The following is a 17019-nucleotide window of genomic DNA, read 5'->3' on the forward strand; positions in this document are numbered from 1 at the left end:
AAAAAAACACTAAAGAAAGAGACCGCCGGAAACCGGCGAAAAAATCCGGAAGAAAAGAAAAGAGAAAAAAAAAAAGAAAAAAGTCAACGCCGGAATCCGGAAAAAAAATCCGGAAGAAAAAAAAAAAAAAAAAAAAAAAAAAAAAAAAAGTTTAAAAAGTCAACGCCGGAGACCGGCGGCAAAAAAAAGTTTTTGAAAAAAAAAATTTTTTTGAAAAAAAAAAAAATTTTGGGTCAAAATTTAATAATTTGTGAAATTTGGTGTCAAATTGAGATTAAATTAAGTTAAGGATGAAATTGGAGCATATTAAATTATACTCCAAAAAAAAGTCAAAATTGAATTTTTGTGGTCAAAATTGAACTTTTATGGACAAAATTGATTAATTTGGATTACAATTAAGAATTGGGTATAAATGATTGAGGGTAATATTGGGATATACATGAATGTTTCCTTTAGTTATAATAAATATTAAAGGGATGGGCTTATTGGTGAAAGAGATATGTCCCCTATACCTAGAATAATAAACATGCTTGGTTGGGGACTTTTGCATAAAAATCCCTAAAAATAAACATGTAGGAGAAATAAAATTTAAAAATCATTATTGTGAAATTAATTCATTAATACTATGGGTGATATGGTAAGTTGGGTTATTTTGAAATTTATAATAATATGTGATATATGTGGTGGAACATAATTGTATTTCAGTCCCACGATTTTTTTAATGAAAATATTATAATAAAAAAAACTCATTAACCAATAAAAAGACACTATTTTGCCATGTAGGATAGATGAAATTTGAAAATTGGGTTTTTTTAGCAATTAATATAATATTGTGCATAAAATTTAATTAACCCAAATTAAGTGGAATGTCCATTTATATATTTACGTTTTTTATAATATGAAGCAATGGATTAAAAAGGAAAATCAATAACCAATAAAAAGACACCATTTTGACATGTAGGAGAGATAAAAAATTAAAAACTAATAATGTGAAATAAATTCATTAGTAATATGGGTGAATATGGTAAGTGGGGTTATTTTGAAATTTATAAAATATTATGGACTCAATCTCCTCAATTAGAAAACTTTGATTGCGTATCTTAGTTTTATATATAATATAGATAACAAGTGTTATTTGATTTCCGAAAAAGATTTGGAATATTTCAAAAAATGTTTATTTCCTAATTGAAATTGAAAGACGCAATGGCAGATGACGTAATTTCAGTCGCCATGAGCCCCAAATTCCAAACCCCACCAAGAAAAATATCTTGTCCCATTTCTCGAAGCTTCCCCGCGGCGTACTCCCATTTTCTCTCTCTCTCTCTCTCTCTCTTTTCTTCGCAGATATTTTCACCTCTGTTAATTCGCCATTTCTTCTTCAACGTATAATGAAAAAACTTTGTACTTGTTATAATTCCGCCTGGTTTCTCCAATTCTCGTAATCAATCAATTAACTAACCGGGTACGGGTACGGGTACGGGTATGGATCGAGAGGGGGGATCCAACATCCGATCTCAATGCTACTACTCTGTGCTTGGGATTTATAAGGACGCCTCCTTCTCAGACATTCGTTCCGCTTACCGGAAGCTTGCTCTGGTAATTTTAACAATCATGATTTTTCTATTTAATGATGACGTCATCCTCTGTTTTTATTTTGATTGAATTATTATTAAAAAAAAAAATCTTTTTTTTTTTTTATTTGGATGGTAGAAATGGCATCCAGACAGGTGGGCGAAGAACCCCTCCGCCGCCGCCGCCGGAGAAGCCAAACGCTGCTTCCAGAAAATCCAAGAAGCCTATGCAGGTTCATATACATTTTAAATATTAATCAATTTTTATTTCAATAAAATTCAGTAAACTGTGATGCATTTCGGGGGTTTGGTTGTGTGTAATTAATTTGATTGAAAATTGCTGCAGTATTGTCTGACAAGGGGAAAAGGTCAATGTATGATGCCGGATTTCTCGATCTCTTTGAAGAAGACGAGGTGCGTCCCCTTATTGATCTTAAGTATCTCATATATTTTTCTTTAAAATTTATTGCTGCCACTCCAATTTTTTGTTTTTCCACACACTAATTCTTTAACTAATATTTGAATATTCGTTTCTTGTTCGAATCTAGTGTATATTTTATTTTCGTGTTGTCGGGAGTCGGGACATAACATTGGATATGCTAGGAAAACTCTTAAATACATATTTATCATCTATAATTGAGTTCCTTTATATTTAGGTATCATTGAAATAATTTAATTGATAATTGATAGTGTGCAAACGATTGTAAACAATGAAATTTATTTCACTTGTTTGAAAATTAAATATGCAAATATGGCAATCAGGGTATGGGGGACTTCTTGCACGATTTGATGAATATGATGGAGCAGAATGTGGGGAGTGAGGTACGGAATATCTTTCCATTTCAAATGGTGCGATATTAAATTTAAGTAACACCGCATAATTCTAAATATTAAAAATTTGTTTTGATTAGAAGAAGGAAGAAAGCTTAGAGGATCTGCAGAAAACATTTGTCGAACTGTTCGGTGATGATGTGGCGGATATGATACATGAGAGTGATGAACAAGTGATACGGAGACGGACATGCGACAGTGGGAGCAATGCAGGGGCTGCTACACACAAGCGCAATGCCTGCGTTTGACGTTTCTTTTATTTCCATTGTATTCATCATTTGCCCTTAATTGTAGATTTGGTAATGTGTCTGGTAGTTTGGTGCCTGTAAAACTTTGCCGTCAACCTATTCTCGTTGTATAATGAACTCTCTTCTTTCGACCGAATATGTATCTCATGCTTAGGGCATCTCAATGAAATTTTTAAGACTTGAGTCTCAAATGATTAGCTAATATTAGTTAAATAATAAGGTTCAGTTTGATGTTTGGTTAGTTCTATTATTTTTCGGGCATTCTGCTAAAATAATTTTGTCATGGCTAATTGGCAGAGTACTAACTGGACCTCGAGAGATTCGATAAAATTATTTTCCTATAATTAAATACATTAATGACAAAATTGTCCTAGTTTGAGAATATGTGACTACGGATTCCTACAGTATCGAACGAGTGTCTATATTCTATACGTGACTACGGACTACTACGGTTTTTTTACGGGTTTCTATAGATGGCTACGGCCGAAAAAAAAAAAAATAAAATAAAATAAAAAAAAGAATCATAATTTTCAACACTAGGTAGAAAAAAAAGGAAAACAAATATGAAAATACAAAAAAAAAAAAAAAAAACATGTTTTACGGGAAAAAATAATAACAAAAATGCTAGATGCAAAAATCAAAATGTGTAAATGCATAATGAAAAATGATAAATACAATTTAAATATTACTTGGTGCATATTTTATTTTTTATGTGTGGGGGGGCATTTTTAAAATGAAATTTACAAATGACCTAAATAAAATGTTTAGTTGGACTTGTCATTTAGTTCTGATAAGGATTGTGAACAGAGACTTGTATCTTAAGATCCCTTAAATTTTAGATCCACAAAATCCGTTCTTAGTTATTATTTTCATATCTATTAATGCTTAATATATAGGGGCTATTAGTGAGAATCCCTTTACCCTTTTTTTTTTTATAAGGATCGGTCCAGCCATTTTTCACTTATTAGTGGTTACCCACTTCCTCATTTATCCCAAAATTTACACTCCCCATTATTCACTCCACATTATCCACTACTTTAATTTTTTTTTATATATAATTTAAAAATAATTTCGTTTTCTTATTAGTTTATTTAAAAACTAACAATAATAACTTTAAAAAATATTTTTCTTTTGGTTTTCTTTTTCTATTTTTTTTTTAATTTCAGTTTTTTTGTTTAGAATCAACTATAAAAATTCCGAAACCAAATACAATATTTCTGACATCGACAATAATTTCGATTTTTTTTATTTCATTTTTCTTAATTTTAATTTTCAGTTTTTTTTTTTTTGCCTTTTTTTTTTTCCGAAACAACTATTTTTTTGGCTTTTTTGTTTACTGAAAAACAACTATTACATAAAATTATTTTTACAGAATCAACTGAGACAGGTAAACACAAAAGAGGAAGGTTTTTCACTTGTACTCCTATAGGCGACAAAGTAGGCATTTACGCATTCGAAAACTTTTTTATATGTGTCGTTTATCCACTCTTTATTTCCTTTTTTTTATGTTAGTATTTACGTTGAAAAGTAAATAAAAATGGCACATAAACTTAAAACGAACATAAATATGACGTCGGCCGACTATTTTCTCGAACCCCACAAAAATACTTTGTCATAAATCCCCTTTAAATGGAAGTAAATAATCGAAAATGTAGAAACTCTCTTTCGAAATGCCACGTGTTCCTATCTATGTACCTACAAGAACGAGACATGTGCTCCACAAATGTCAAAAAGACGAGCTAAGAGAACGCGGGAAAGTTGCAGTTGGTAAATTATATTTCTTTTAGGTAGTTCGTTAATTAAGATCTATACTTAATTGGAGTTCCATTTTTCCGGTTTTTTCCATTTAAAATTAGCGATTAAATTAGATCGACAAAAAGCTACTTCAGTTATAACCAAATAAATCCATCATAAGATAATAAAGAGATCAATGTATATTCAGGTGCGCCGATCCTTGTTGTCACAATAGAAGAAGAATTGGGGCACTGTTTTGGCTCCGGGAAGGAATGATGGTGCAAGAGTGAAAGTGGGGGCAAAGTCGTAATTGGAGCCAAGCATTGGTCGTGTTGCTGCTTCAAATACTGAATGACGAGTGAATGTAACGTGATTCCCTCGGGGGTGAAGTCGTAATTGGGCTTGACTCGTCTTCCAGGTGGTTGCAGTCTCGTTCAGCTTCCGCTTCATCGGTAAAACTGAAGTGAATGACAATGGCGGCTCTTGTGCATTTTTGAAAAAATCTTTTATTCCCTTGTTTGCATGAACAACTTTTCTAGCTTGTCGATATCCTTGTTCTAGCTTCAGAGGAAGCTTGCTGATGTGGCACAATGGCTGCATTTGATTCGTCGATGATCGATTTAGAAGGGCATACGAGATTTACCAACAGATGCAGCGCCGCCTCAACAACCTTTGAACATATTTGTCACAAGAAATGTGCAGTAATTGGGAATTTAGCAAACCGAAAAAAAGGAATGTAATAATAATTAAGAATCAAGATCATACCTCTGGTTTAACGTCGGCAGGGGTCATTATTGCATCCAAAATAACAGCCATGCCGACTCGACCATTACTTAGTGTTGCGGTTATGATAATTTCACGGCTATAAGGAATTAAAGTTACGATATGCAATACACCGAGTACGAGTTGAAGCGAATCTTGTAACCTATCCTTATTGATATGTTATGTAGAAAAAACAAAAAAATTATATATATATATATATATATATATATATATATATATATATATATATATATATATATATATATATATATATATATATATATATATATATATATATATATATTATATATATATATATATATATATATATATATATATATATATTTATATATATACTAAAAGAATAAATATACATGCAGAAAATGGAAATTTCAACAATCCTGAAATCAGACCTGGCACATCTCCACACCACAATATTCATACACAAAATACATATTTTATAATCAAAATATGCACATACACTGCGCAGTCTGCTCACGAAATATATGCACATACATAGAGCACACAAAACACACACAGGGCACGCAAATTTTCGAGTGTGAAAAATATTTGGATTTTGTCCAAAAAGGCGAAAACAATCCACAAAGAGAAATTCGAGATGACGATTGCATTTGTACTTGCACATATTTTGTCAGAATCTGTGATGTCCTTATTTCCGACTTTCAATAAACTAGCCTTCATTTCACTTGTGCTACTTGTCGCGCACAAAACCTCAATGTGTAGTATTTGCATTAGCTTAGTTGGCAATCCAGACGTTAAGAAACGTTCTGCTAGTTTGATGTCGCTGAAGTCCAAGGGAAAATGTTATAACAAACATGAGCACGTCGAACGCATGATAAAAACGTAACGGATAATTAAAAAATAAATAAAAATGGATTAAGACCATACCAAACGAAGCATAGAGTAAAAACTCTCGAAAGAGCTCCGATTGAATATGTTCGCAACGTCTCTAATTCCAATGTATTGGGTGTCTCATCCATCACCCAACCTCCGATTATATCTAGAACATCGTCTTCAAGCTTATATTGTATCCAATGCGTTAAAAAGTTATAAATATACATTGTAAAAAAAAAGAAAGAAAAAAAAGAAGTACAAAAAAAATTGATTGCATTCAAAATATTGTACACTTACCAACCAACTCGGCAAACAACTGAAAACAAGCCTTGCGATGGCTGCCTTTGCCGAGACAGAATATCTTCTATCGGTTAGAATTTTTGACGATATCAACTGGAAAAATGCGTCGTTCTCCAGCATGAAGAGGAAAGTACGTAAAACTAGATTTATATGTGTGTTTATCCACTCTTTTTTTTTTTTTTATGTTAGCAGTTACGTTGAAAAGTAAATTAAAAAGGCACATAAACTTAAAACGAACATAAATATGACATCGACCAACTATTTTCTCGAACCCCACAAAAATCATTTGTCATTAATCCCCTTAAATGGAAGTAAATAATCGAAAATGTAGAAACTCTCTTTCGAAAACGCCACGTGTTCCTATCTATGTACCTACAAGAACGAGACACGTGCTCCACAAATGTCGAAAAGACGAGCTAAGAGAACGCGGGAAAGTTGCGGTCGGTAAATTATGTTTCTTTTAGGTAGTTCGTTAATTAACATCTACACTTAATTGGAGCTCCATTTTTTCGGTTTTTTCCGTTGATAGTTAGCGATTAGATTAGATCGACAAAAAGCTACTTCAGTTATAACCAAATAAATCCATCATAAGATAATAAAGAGATCAATGTATATTCACGTGCGCCGATCCTTGTTGTCACATTAGAAGAAGAATTGGGGCACTGTTTTGGCTCCGGGAAGGAATGATGGTGCAAGAGTGAAAGTGGGGGCAAAGTCGTAATTGGAGCCAAGCATTGGTCGTGTTGCTGCTTCAAATACTGAATGACGAGTGAATGTAACGTGATTCCCTCGGGGGTGAAGTCGTAATTGGGCTTGACTCGTCTTCCAGGTGGTTGCAGTCTCGTTCAGCTTCCGCTTCATCGGTAAAACTGAAGTGAATGACAATGGCGGCTCTAGTGCATTTTTGAAAAAATCTTTTATTCCCTTGTTTGCATGAACAACTTTTCTAGCTTGTCGATATCCTTGTTCTAGCTTCAGAGGAAGCTTGCTGATGTGGCACAATGGCTGCATTTGATTCGTCGATGATCGATTTAGAAGGGCATACGAGATTTACCAACAGATGCAGCGCCGCCTCAACAACCTTTGAACATATTTGTCACAAGAAATGTGCAGTAATTGGGAATTTAGCAAACCGAAAAAAAGGAATGTAATAATAATTAAGAATCAAGATCATACCTCTGGTTTAACGTCGGCAGGGGTCATTATTGCATCCAAAATAACAGCCATGCCGACTCGACCATTACTTAGTGTTGCGGTTATGATAATTTCACGGCTATAAGGAATTAAAGTTACGATATGCAATACACCGAGTACGAGTTGAAGCGAATCTTGTAACCTATCCTTATTGATATGTTATGTAGAAAAAACAAAAAAATTATATATATATATATATATATATATATATATATATATATATATATATATATATATATATATATATATATATATATATATATATATATATATATATATATATATATATACTAAAAAAATAAATATACATGCAGAAAATGGAAATTTCAACAATCCTGAAATCAGACCTGGCACATCTCCACACCACAATATTCATACACAAAATACATATTTTATAATCAAAATATGCACATACACTGCACAGTCTGCTCACGAAATATATGCACATACATAGAGCACACAAAACACACACAGGGCACGCAAATTTTCGAGTGTGAAAAATATTTGGATTTTGTCCAAAAAGGCGAAAACAATCCACAAAGAGAAATTCGAGATGACGATTGCATTTGTACTTGCACATATTTTGTCAGAATCTGTGATGTCCTTATTTCCGACTTTCAATAAACTAGCCTTCATTTCACTTGTGCTACTTGTCGCGCACAAAACCTCAATGTGTAGTATTTGCATTAGCTTAGCTGGCAATCCAGACGTTAAGAAACGTTCTGCTAGTTTGATGTCGCTGAAGTCCAAGGGAAAATGTTATAACAAACATGAGCACGTCGAACGCATGATAAAAACGTAACGGATAATTAAAAAATAAATAAAAATGGATTAAGACCATACCAAACGAAGCATAGAGTAAAAACTCTCGAAAGAGCTCCGATTGAATATGTTCGCAACGTCTCTAATTCCAATGTATTGGGTGTCTCATCCATCACCCAACCTCCGATTATATCTAGAACATCGTCTTCAAGCTTATATTGTATCCAATGCGTTAAAAAGTTATAAATATACATTGTAAAAAAAAAGAAAGAAAAAAAAGAAGTACAAAAAAAATTGATTGCATTCAAAATATTGTACACTTACCAACCAACTCGGCAAACAACTGAAAACAAGCCTTGCGATGGCTGCCTTTGCCGAGACAGAATATCTTCTATCGGTTAGAATTTTTGACGATATCAACTGGAAAAATGCGTCGTTCTCCTGCATGAAGAGGAAAGTACGTAAAACTAGATTTATATGTGTGTTTATCCACTCTTTTTTTTTTTATGTTAGCAGTTACGTTGAAAAGTAAATTAAAAAGGCACATAAACTTAAAACGAACATAAATATGACATCGACCAACTATTTTCTCGAACCCCACAAAAATCATTTGTCATTAATCCCCTTAAATGGAAGTAAATAATCGAAAATGTAGAAACTCTCTTTCGAAAACGCCACGTGTTCCTATCTATGTACCTACAAGAACGAGACACGTGCTCCACAAATGTCGAAAAGACGAGCTAAGAGAACGCGGGAAAGTTGCGGTCGGTAAATTATGTTTCTTTTAGGTAGTTCGTTAATTAACATCTACACTTAATTGGAGCTCCATTTTTTCGGTTTTTTCCGTTGATAGTTAGCGATTAGATTAGATCGACAAAAAGCTACTTCAGTTATAACCAAATAAATCCATCATAAGATAATAAAGAGATCAATGTATATTCACGTGCGCCGATCCTTGTTGTCACATTAGAAGAAGAATTGGGGCACTGTTTTGGCTCCGGGAAGGAATGATGGTGCAAGAGTGAAAGTGGGGGCAAAGTCGTAATTGGAGCCAAGCATTGGTCGTGTTGCTGCTTCAAATACTGAATGACGAGTGAATGTAACGTGATTCCCTCGGGGGTGAAGTCGTAATTGGGCTTGACTCGTCTTCCAGGTGGTTGCAGTCTCGTTCAGCTTCCGCTTCATCGGTAAAACTGAAGTGAATGACAATGGCGGCTCTAGTGCATTTTTGAAAAAATCTTTTATTCCCTTGTTTGCATGAACAACTTTTCTAGCTTGTCGATATCCTTGTTCTAGCTTCAGAGGAAGCTTGCTGATGTGGCACAATGGCTGCATTTGATTCGTCGATGATCGATTTAGAAGGGCATACGAGATTTACCAACAGATGCAGCGCCGCCTCAACAACCTTTGAACATATTTGTCACAAGAAATGTGCAGTAATTGGGAATTTAGCAAACCGAAAAAAAGGAATGTAATAATAATTAAGAATCAAGATCATACCTCTGGTTTAACGTCGGCAGGGGTCATTATTGCATCCAAAATAACAGCCATGCCGACTCGACCATTACTTAGTGTTGCGGTTATGATAATTTCACGGCTATAAGGAATTAAAGTTACGATATGCAATACACCGAGTACGAGTTGAAGCGAATCTTGTAACCTATCCTTATTGATATGTTATGTAGAAAAAACAAAAAAATTATATATATATATATATACTAAAAAAATAAATATACATGCAGAAAATGGAAATTTCAACAATCCTGAAATCAGACCTGGCACATCTCCACACCACAATATTCATACACAAAATACATATTTTATAATCAAAATATGCACATACACTGCACAGTCTGCTCACGAAATATATGCACATACATAGAGCACACAAAACACACACAGGGCACGCAAATTTTCGAGTGTGAAAAATATTTGGATTTTGTCCAAAAAGGCGAAAACAATCCACAAAGAGAATTTCGAGATGACGATTGCATTTGTACTTGCACATATTTTGTCAGAATCTGTGATGTCCTTATTTCCGACTTTCAATAAACTAGCCTTCATTTCACTTGTGCTACTTGTCGCGCACAAAACCTCAATGTGTAGTATTTGCATTAGCTTAGCTGGCAATCCAGACGTTAAGAAACGTTCTGCTAGTTTGATGTCGCTGAAGTCCAAGGGAAAATGTTATAACAAACATGAGCACGTCGAACGCATGATAAAAACGTAACGGATAATTAAAAAATAAATAAAAATGGATTAAGACCATACCAAACGAAGCATAGAGTAAAAACTCTCGAAAGAGCTCCGATTGAATATGTTCGCAACGTCTCTAATTCCAATGTATTGGGTGTCTCATCCATCACCCAACCTCCAATTATATCTAGAACATCGTCTTCAAGCTTATATTGTATCCAATGCGTTAAAAAGTTATAAATATACATTGTAAAAAAAAAGAAAGAAAAAAAAGAAGTACAAAAAAAATTGATTGCATTCAAAATATTGTACACTTACCAACCAACTCGGCAAACAACTGAAAACAAGCCTTGCGATGGCTGCCTTTGCCGAGACAGAATATCTTCTATCGGTTAGAATTTTTGACGATATCAACTGGAAAAATGCGTCGTTCTCCAGCATGAAGAGGAAAGTACGTAAAACTAGATTTATATGTGTGTTTATCCACTCTTTTTTTTTTTTTTATGTTAGCAGTTACGTTGAAAAGTAAATTAAAAAGGCACATAAACTTAAAACGAACATAAATATGACATCGACCAACTATTTTCTCGAACCCCACAAAAATCATTTGTCATTAATCCCCTTAAATGGAAGTAAATAATCGAAAATGTAGAAACTCTCTTTCGAAAACGCCACGTGTTCCTATCTATGTACCTACAAGAACGAGACACGTGCTCCACAAATGTCGAAAAGACGAGCTAAGAGAACGCGGGAAAGTTGCGGTCGGTAAATTATGTTTCTTTTAGGTAGTTCGTTAATTAACATCTACACTTAATTGGAGCTCCATTTTTTCGGTTTTTTCCGTTGATAGTTAGCGATTAGATTAGATCGACAAAAAGCTACTTCAGTTATAACCAAATAAATCCATCATAAGATAATAAAGAGATCAATGTATATTCACGTGCGCCGATCCTTGTTGTCACATTAGAAGAAGAATTGGGGCACTGTTTTGGCTCCGGGAAGGAATGATGGTGCAAGAATGAAAGTGGGGGCAAAGTCGTCATTGGAGCTGAGCATTGGTCGTGTGTTGCTGCTTCAAATACTGAATGACGAGTGAATGTAACGTGATCCTCTCGGGGGTAAAGTCGTAATTGGGCTTGACTCGTCTTCCAGGTGGTGCAGTCTCGTTCAGCTTTCGCTTCATCGGTAAAACTGAAGTGAATGACAATGGCGGCTCTTGTGCATTTTTTAAAAATCTTTTATTCCCTTGTTTGCATGAACAACTTTTCAAGCTTGTCGATATCCTTGTTCTAGCTTCTCTCGTTCAGAGGAAGCTTGCTGATGTGGCATGATGGCTGCATTTGATTCGTCGATGATCGATTGAGAAGGGCAGACGAGATTTACCAAAAGATGCAGCGCCGGCTCAACAACCTTTGAACATATTTGTCACAAGAAATGTGCAGTAATTGGGAATTTAGCAAACCGAAAAAAAGGAATGTAATAATAATTAAGAATCGAGATCATACCTCTGGTTTAACGTCGGCAGGGGTCATTATTGCATCCAAAATAACAGCCATGCCGACTCGACCATTACTTAGTGTTGCGTTTATGATATATTCACGGCTATAAGGAATTAAAGTTACGATATGCAATACACCGAGTACGTGTTGAAGCGGATCTTGTAACCTATCCCTTATTGATATGTTCTGTAGCAAAAACAAAATATGCTATAAATCGAAAGTTCAACAATTCTGTAAATCAGACCTGGCACATCTCCACAATATTCATACACAAAATACAAATTTCATAATCAAAATATGCACATACACTGTGCAGTCTGCTCACAAAATATATGCACATACATAGCATAGCACACACAAAACACACACAGGGCACGCAAATTTTTGAGTGTGAAAAATATTTGGATTTTGTCCAAAAAGGCGAAAACAATCCAAAAGGAGAAATTTGAGACGACGATTAAATTTGACTTGCACAGATTTTTTGTCAGTGCATCTGAAAACTATGTGTTAGAATTTATTTGTGTCAGATTCAGTTTTTCGTTACTGTTGCGTGAAGGGTTGCAACAGTTCGTGAAACAGTTTGTAAAAACAGAAATAAACGAGACACAAATTTAATGTGGTTCGGATACAATTGTACCCTACATCCACGAGGATCTGAAAAAAAACCAATATTCACTATTTTAGTTTTACAATCACAATATTAAGACTTAAACAATAAATTAAAGACTCCCTCTGTTGCGTGAATGGATCAAAAGTTTGGATTTCATTCACTTACGGACGTCTTCCAAACTTTTGCTTCTTATGTGGGGTTATTGGACACGGAGAATCTCGTTGCCTGACCCGTTACGAAGATACATTTGTAGACCTTGGAAGTGATCTTCCATATGGTACATGGTTGAGGGCCGCGTCAACGAGAGAAGGAGAACATGTGCATTTACCATTACATGCAAAGAATAATAAGACTAGCGGAAGCTCGTGCGGTGCTCCCACATCTACATACGCCGTCGGCGACGTGAAGAAGTATTTGGTTAGCTAGAGCAGCCTTGCAGTTAGGCCTTCGAAGGAGGATCGGAGATGGAGCAACCACATTCATATGGGCGGACCCTCGGCCCGCAGATGATGGGTGCCGGAATATTCTTACAAAGCGTCCAACCTTCTCCTCTTTCCCGTACAAGGTCGCTGATCTCATTGACCCGATGACTCGAACATGAGATGTCGGCTCACTTGATACATGGTTTTGGTCAATCGATAAAGAACGCATCTTGGCAGTTTCGTTAGGCAATTCTTGGGTTGAAGATAGGTGGATATGGAGATGGTCAAATAATGGACGTTTCTCGGTGAAATCGTGCTACCATAGCTTATTCTCCAATAGTGTCAACATGCAGCCTAGCCGTTTGAGGAATAAGGAATCGACAAGTGGGACAATCGACAAGTGGGACCATTGAGCTAAATTAGAAACTTTTGTGGAACTTACCGATCCCTCCGAAGATAAGGATTTTTATTTGGCGCTTCTGCTGGGACGTCTTGCCGACCAAAGTTGCTCTTTTCCGTCGGAAAATTGCTACTGACCCATATTGTCCTAGATGTGGGGTTAAAATTGAAACGAGTTTACACTCGGTTATTTTCTGTTGGAGAGTGGGCGAGATTTGGAAGCAGCCTCCACTCGGGTTAACAAACTTTACTGGAATCGCATCGGTGTGGGGCTGGATTGAATTTCTGCACCAGCACCTTGACATGAAAACTCTCCCATTGGCGGTGACAGAGATGTGGAAGCTCTGGCAATGGCGGAATGATGAGTTGCATGGTGAACCTGAGTCTTCGTTAAGTGAAATTGTACAGTGGTGTTCGAGCTATCTTTTGACTTACCAGCAAGGGCAGATTAAAGTTCATCCAATGAAGACACCTATGCTTCCGGCGAATTGGAATCCTCCGGAACCGGGAATTGTGAAAATTAACTTCGATGCGGCTTTCCCTAAGAGCAAAAGCTACTATGTCATAGCAAACGTTGCTAGGGACCATCGAGGAAGATGCCTATGGTGGAGTGTGAATTGGATTACCGGGAGACCAAGAGTGATTGACGGAGAGGCGCATGCAACCCTGCATGCTCTTTCAAAGGCAAAGGAAATGGGGTATGGATCTATAATGATGGAAGGTGACAACTTACGAGTAATCAACATCCTTCAGGATAATCTATCGTCCGATTCTTCTTATGGTGCTTTAATTGAAGAAAATCTTATTATTTATAGAGAATTTGATCTCTGTACTTTTACTTTTGTAAAGCGTTCGGGGAATCTTCTTGTCCACACTATTGTGAAGAATTATGATTCTGGTTGTTTTGAAGACCATACTTTGCATTTGGATTTGGCTAATATAGCCTAATAAAATTCTTTATGTTTTTCTCAAAAAAAAAAAAAGTAGTTGTTCTTATAATGTATAGATGAATATTAGGTGTATAATACGTAGATCGATTACTAACGTACCCTTTGTCATAATATGTGAACTATGAAATAGTTGGTTTTAGAAAAATAGTTGTTTTTTCAAAATCCTTATGCTTATGCCTTTAAATTATAGCACATGTTTATGAATTTCAATAACAACAAATGCATACAATTAACAAATGAACATCTATTATAAAAAAGATATCACCCACTACAAAAATTAAACACCGTCATAACCACTATTACCAAAAGTATCTTACGGTTCTAGATTCATGAAAGACAATTGCATCAAAAACAGTTTGCTCAAAAGTAATAATACGTCAAGATAAAATACCAAAAAAAAAAACATTTTACGTAAGTTTATAACTGCATTAAACTAAAATATCAAGCGTTGTTTTTGCTCAAATTAATCTAGTAATTGCTTTCCCAATGTAGAAATGTTTTCACAATTTCAGTTCGCATTGATGGGTATTCCGATTCAGTTTTGTCCTTTGTGATTGGTTGTTGCTCGAAAAGTTTCTTTACGATATATAAAACCATCACACCGCAATCAACACTATCATCCTTTTGTTGTGGCGCTTCAGTGAGTGAAACGACTTTCTCGTTTGGACATACGAGTACGAGTTTGTGATGATCTGCTGTTTTTCCCAAAAAAAAAAATTATGGAAGTGTACAGTATGTAAGTTAAATGTGTACTATCTTGTAATTTAAAATGTAGAAAAAAGACAATGACAAATGAAAAAATTACCAGCTCCATTGCTTCAGCAAGATAACAATCATTGGAGCGATGGCGCATAAAATTGTAGAATATCCAATCCCCATGAAATTTGTCCAGCACAAGTAATGCCTAGTGATCTTGATATCTATTTCCTGGTATACTAATATGGAGAATGGGGCATTAAGTACCTATAATACAACTATTTGTAGAAATCAACTATTTTAAAATATATTAATTTCCAACATAAGCAAATCCAAATTCAGTCTTTTCACAATCAACTAATTTTAATGAACTATTTAAACAAACATCTATTCTACATTCAATTATGTCTAAATTAGCTAATTTAAAAGCAACTATTTTTACAACATAGTCTATTTAAAGATTTTTACACACATAAGCCAAGAACAATCAACACAAAGAGCCAACGATTTGTAGATTGCATTCAACTTATTTCACAGCATATCGAGCGAAATTGACTATTTTGTCTGAACAGGTTGTACATGCAAATGCCCACTAATTCCTACAAGAATAACAAATTAATTACCTGCGTCGGTTTGCCGAATGTCTTTCAATGCTTTTGTCTTACGTTCTCCTGTACATAATTTTTTTTTAAAACAAACACATTAAATTGTGTTGTTTGATAGAATCCAAGATAGGATAGGATGTTAATGAATATGACTGTTTCAATTGGGATACTTATTGCTCGCAGACATCGTTTTCATTAACCAATTGCGTTGACTTGTTGTCCACAGCTTCAAGAATTTTGCTAATTTTGTAGCAACTTCGACTATTTTTTTGCCCTAAGAAACTTCCCAATTTAGATGTTTTCAGAAATTTTGTTGATGGAATTTAGAGTTTTGGTAGGAATCGATTGTTTCGGCCATAGATTATGTCGCTGATGTAGTCGTTTAGGCGATTTAGGTTTTGCAGGTGGGGGTTTATGGAAAAAATTTGGGGAGCGAGATTTTGGGGATCTAATCAGCACGATTGCAGCGATCTCAAATCTCCGAATTTTGTGTGTAATTTTTGTTTAATAAAAATATAACTTCCAGATGGCTATTTTCGAACATTACTAAAAAAAACACTAGAGGGGGTTATGATTGGATATTGAAAATATGATTGGATCCCCTCTTATTAAAAAAACACTAGAGGGGGTTATGGCTAATAGACCGTTCAAAAACCCATTCCCATCTCATTAGTCTAAAATACCCTCCATAATATAATTTTTATCAATTTCATCCATTATACTCTAACTTACTCAATATTACACATTGACCCCGAATTTAAACAAATATATCACATTAACCCCATTTTAATAATTTTTTGAAAACAATAATATTTTTTTAGAAATTAATTTTTTTTCCGGCCAAATTCTGGCGTTGACCGGGCGGCTCAATGGCGTTGACTTTTTTTTTTTTGAAATTTTTTTTTTCTGAATTTTTTTCCAGCCGGTCAACCGCCGTTGACTTTTTTTTTTTCTTTGAAAATTTGATTTTTCAAAGAAAAAAATATTTTAATTAATAGGGTAAATAGCATTAAACCACCTAAACTTTTTCAGTTTTTGCGGATCACCAACTGAACAATTTTTTTTGCATGAGTTCACCTGTACTTAATAAATTGTGTCACTTTGCCATTTTTTGCCCATTTTCAGGTCAAAATGACCGGTTCTCAACACATGTGCGTTGTACATGACAATGCTAAGGCTATTGACGTCTTTTCCATTTTTAAAATGGAATAAATGTTTTTTTAGGATAAATGGAATAAATGTTAAATAAAATAAATAAATAAATAAAAGGCCTTCATCTTCTTCCCAATCCCAGGAACTACCCATCTCACGCACACCACCCCACTCTACTCACCCAATTCACAATTTTTAGCCGTCCGCCGCTCACCACCAGGAACCAGCTCCGC

At 34.8% G+C, this 17019-nt stretch overlaps 2 protein-coding genes across 3 annotated transcripts; both read left to right on the plus strand.

Annotated features, from left to right (window-relative positions):
- The first annotated feature begins 1121 nt into the window (after nt 1-1121).
- Nucleotides 1122-2841, plus strand: LOC105952584 (Chaperone DnaJ-domain superfamily protein). 2 transcript variants are annotated; one of them, XM_012976149.2, is made up of 5 exons: nt 1122-1596; nt 1711-1804; nt 1918-1985; nt 2334-2393; nt 2483-2841. In XM_012976149.2, the coding sequence occupies exons 1-5, from the start codon at nt 1483-1485 to the stop codon at nt 2648-2650; spliced, it is 504 nt and encodes a 167-aa protein (XP_012831603.1). In that variant the 5' UTR covers nt 1122-1482; the 3' UTR covers nt 2651-2841. The 2 variants fall into 2 exon arrangements, with proteins under 2 accessions (XP_012831603.1, XP_012831604.1); XM_012976150.2 differs by having other exon boundaries at nt 1271-1596; nt 2486-2841.
- A 10875-nt stretch (nt 2842-13716) lies between these two features.
- LOC148765356 (uncharacterized) lies at nt 13717-14331 on the plus strand. The gene has a single exon (XM_088812767.1). It carries the CDS (start codon nt 13717-13719, stop codon nt 14329-14331), a length of 615 nt encoding a protein of 204 aa, XP_088668893.1.
- Nucleotides 14332-17019: the final 2688 nt, after the last annotated feature.

This window comes from Erythranthe guttata, chromosome 14 (genome assembly GCF_056151865.1).
Source record: "Erythranthe guttata isolate IM_541 chromosome 14, IM_541, whole genome shotgun sequence".
Taxonomy (NCBI): Eukaryota; Viridiplantae; Streptophyta; class Magnoliopsida; order Lamiales; family Phrymaceae; genus Erythranthe; species Erythranthe guttata.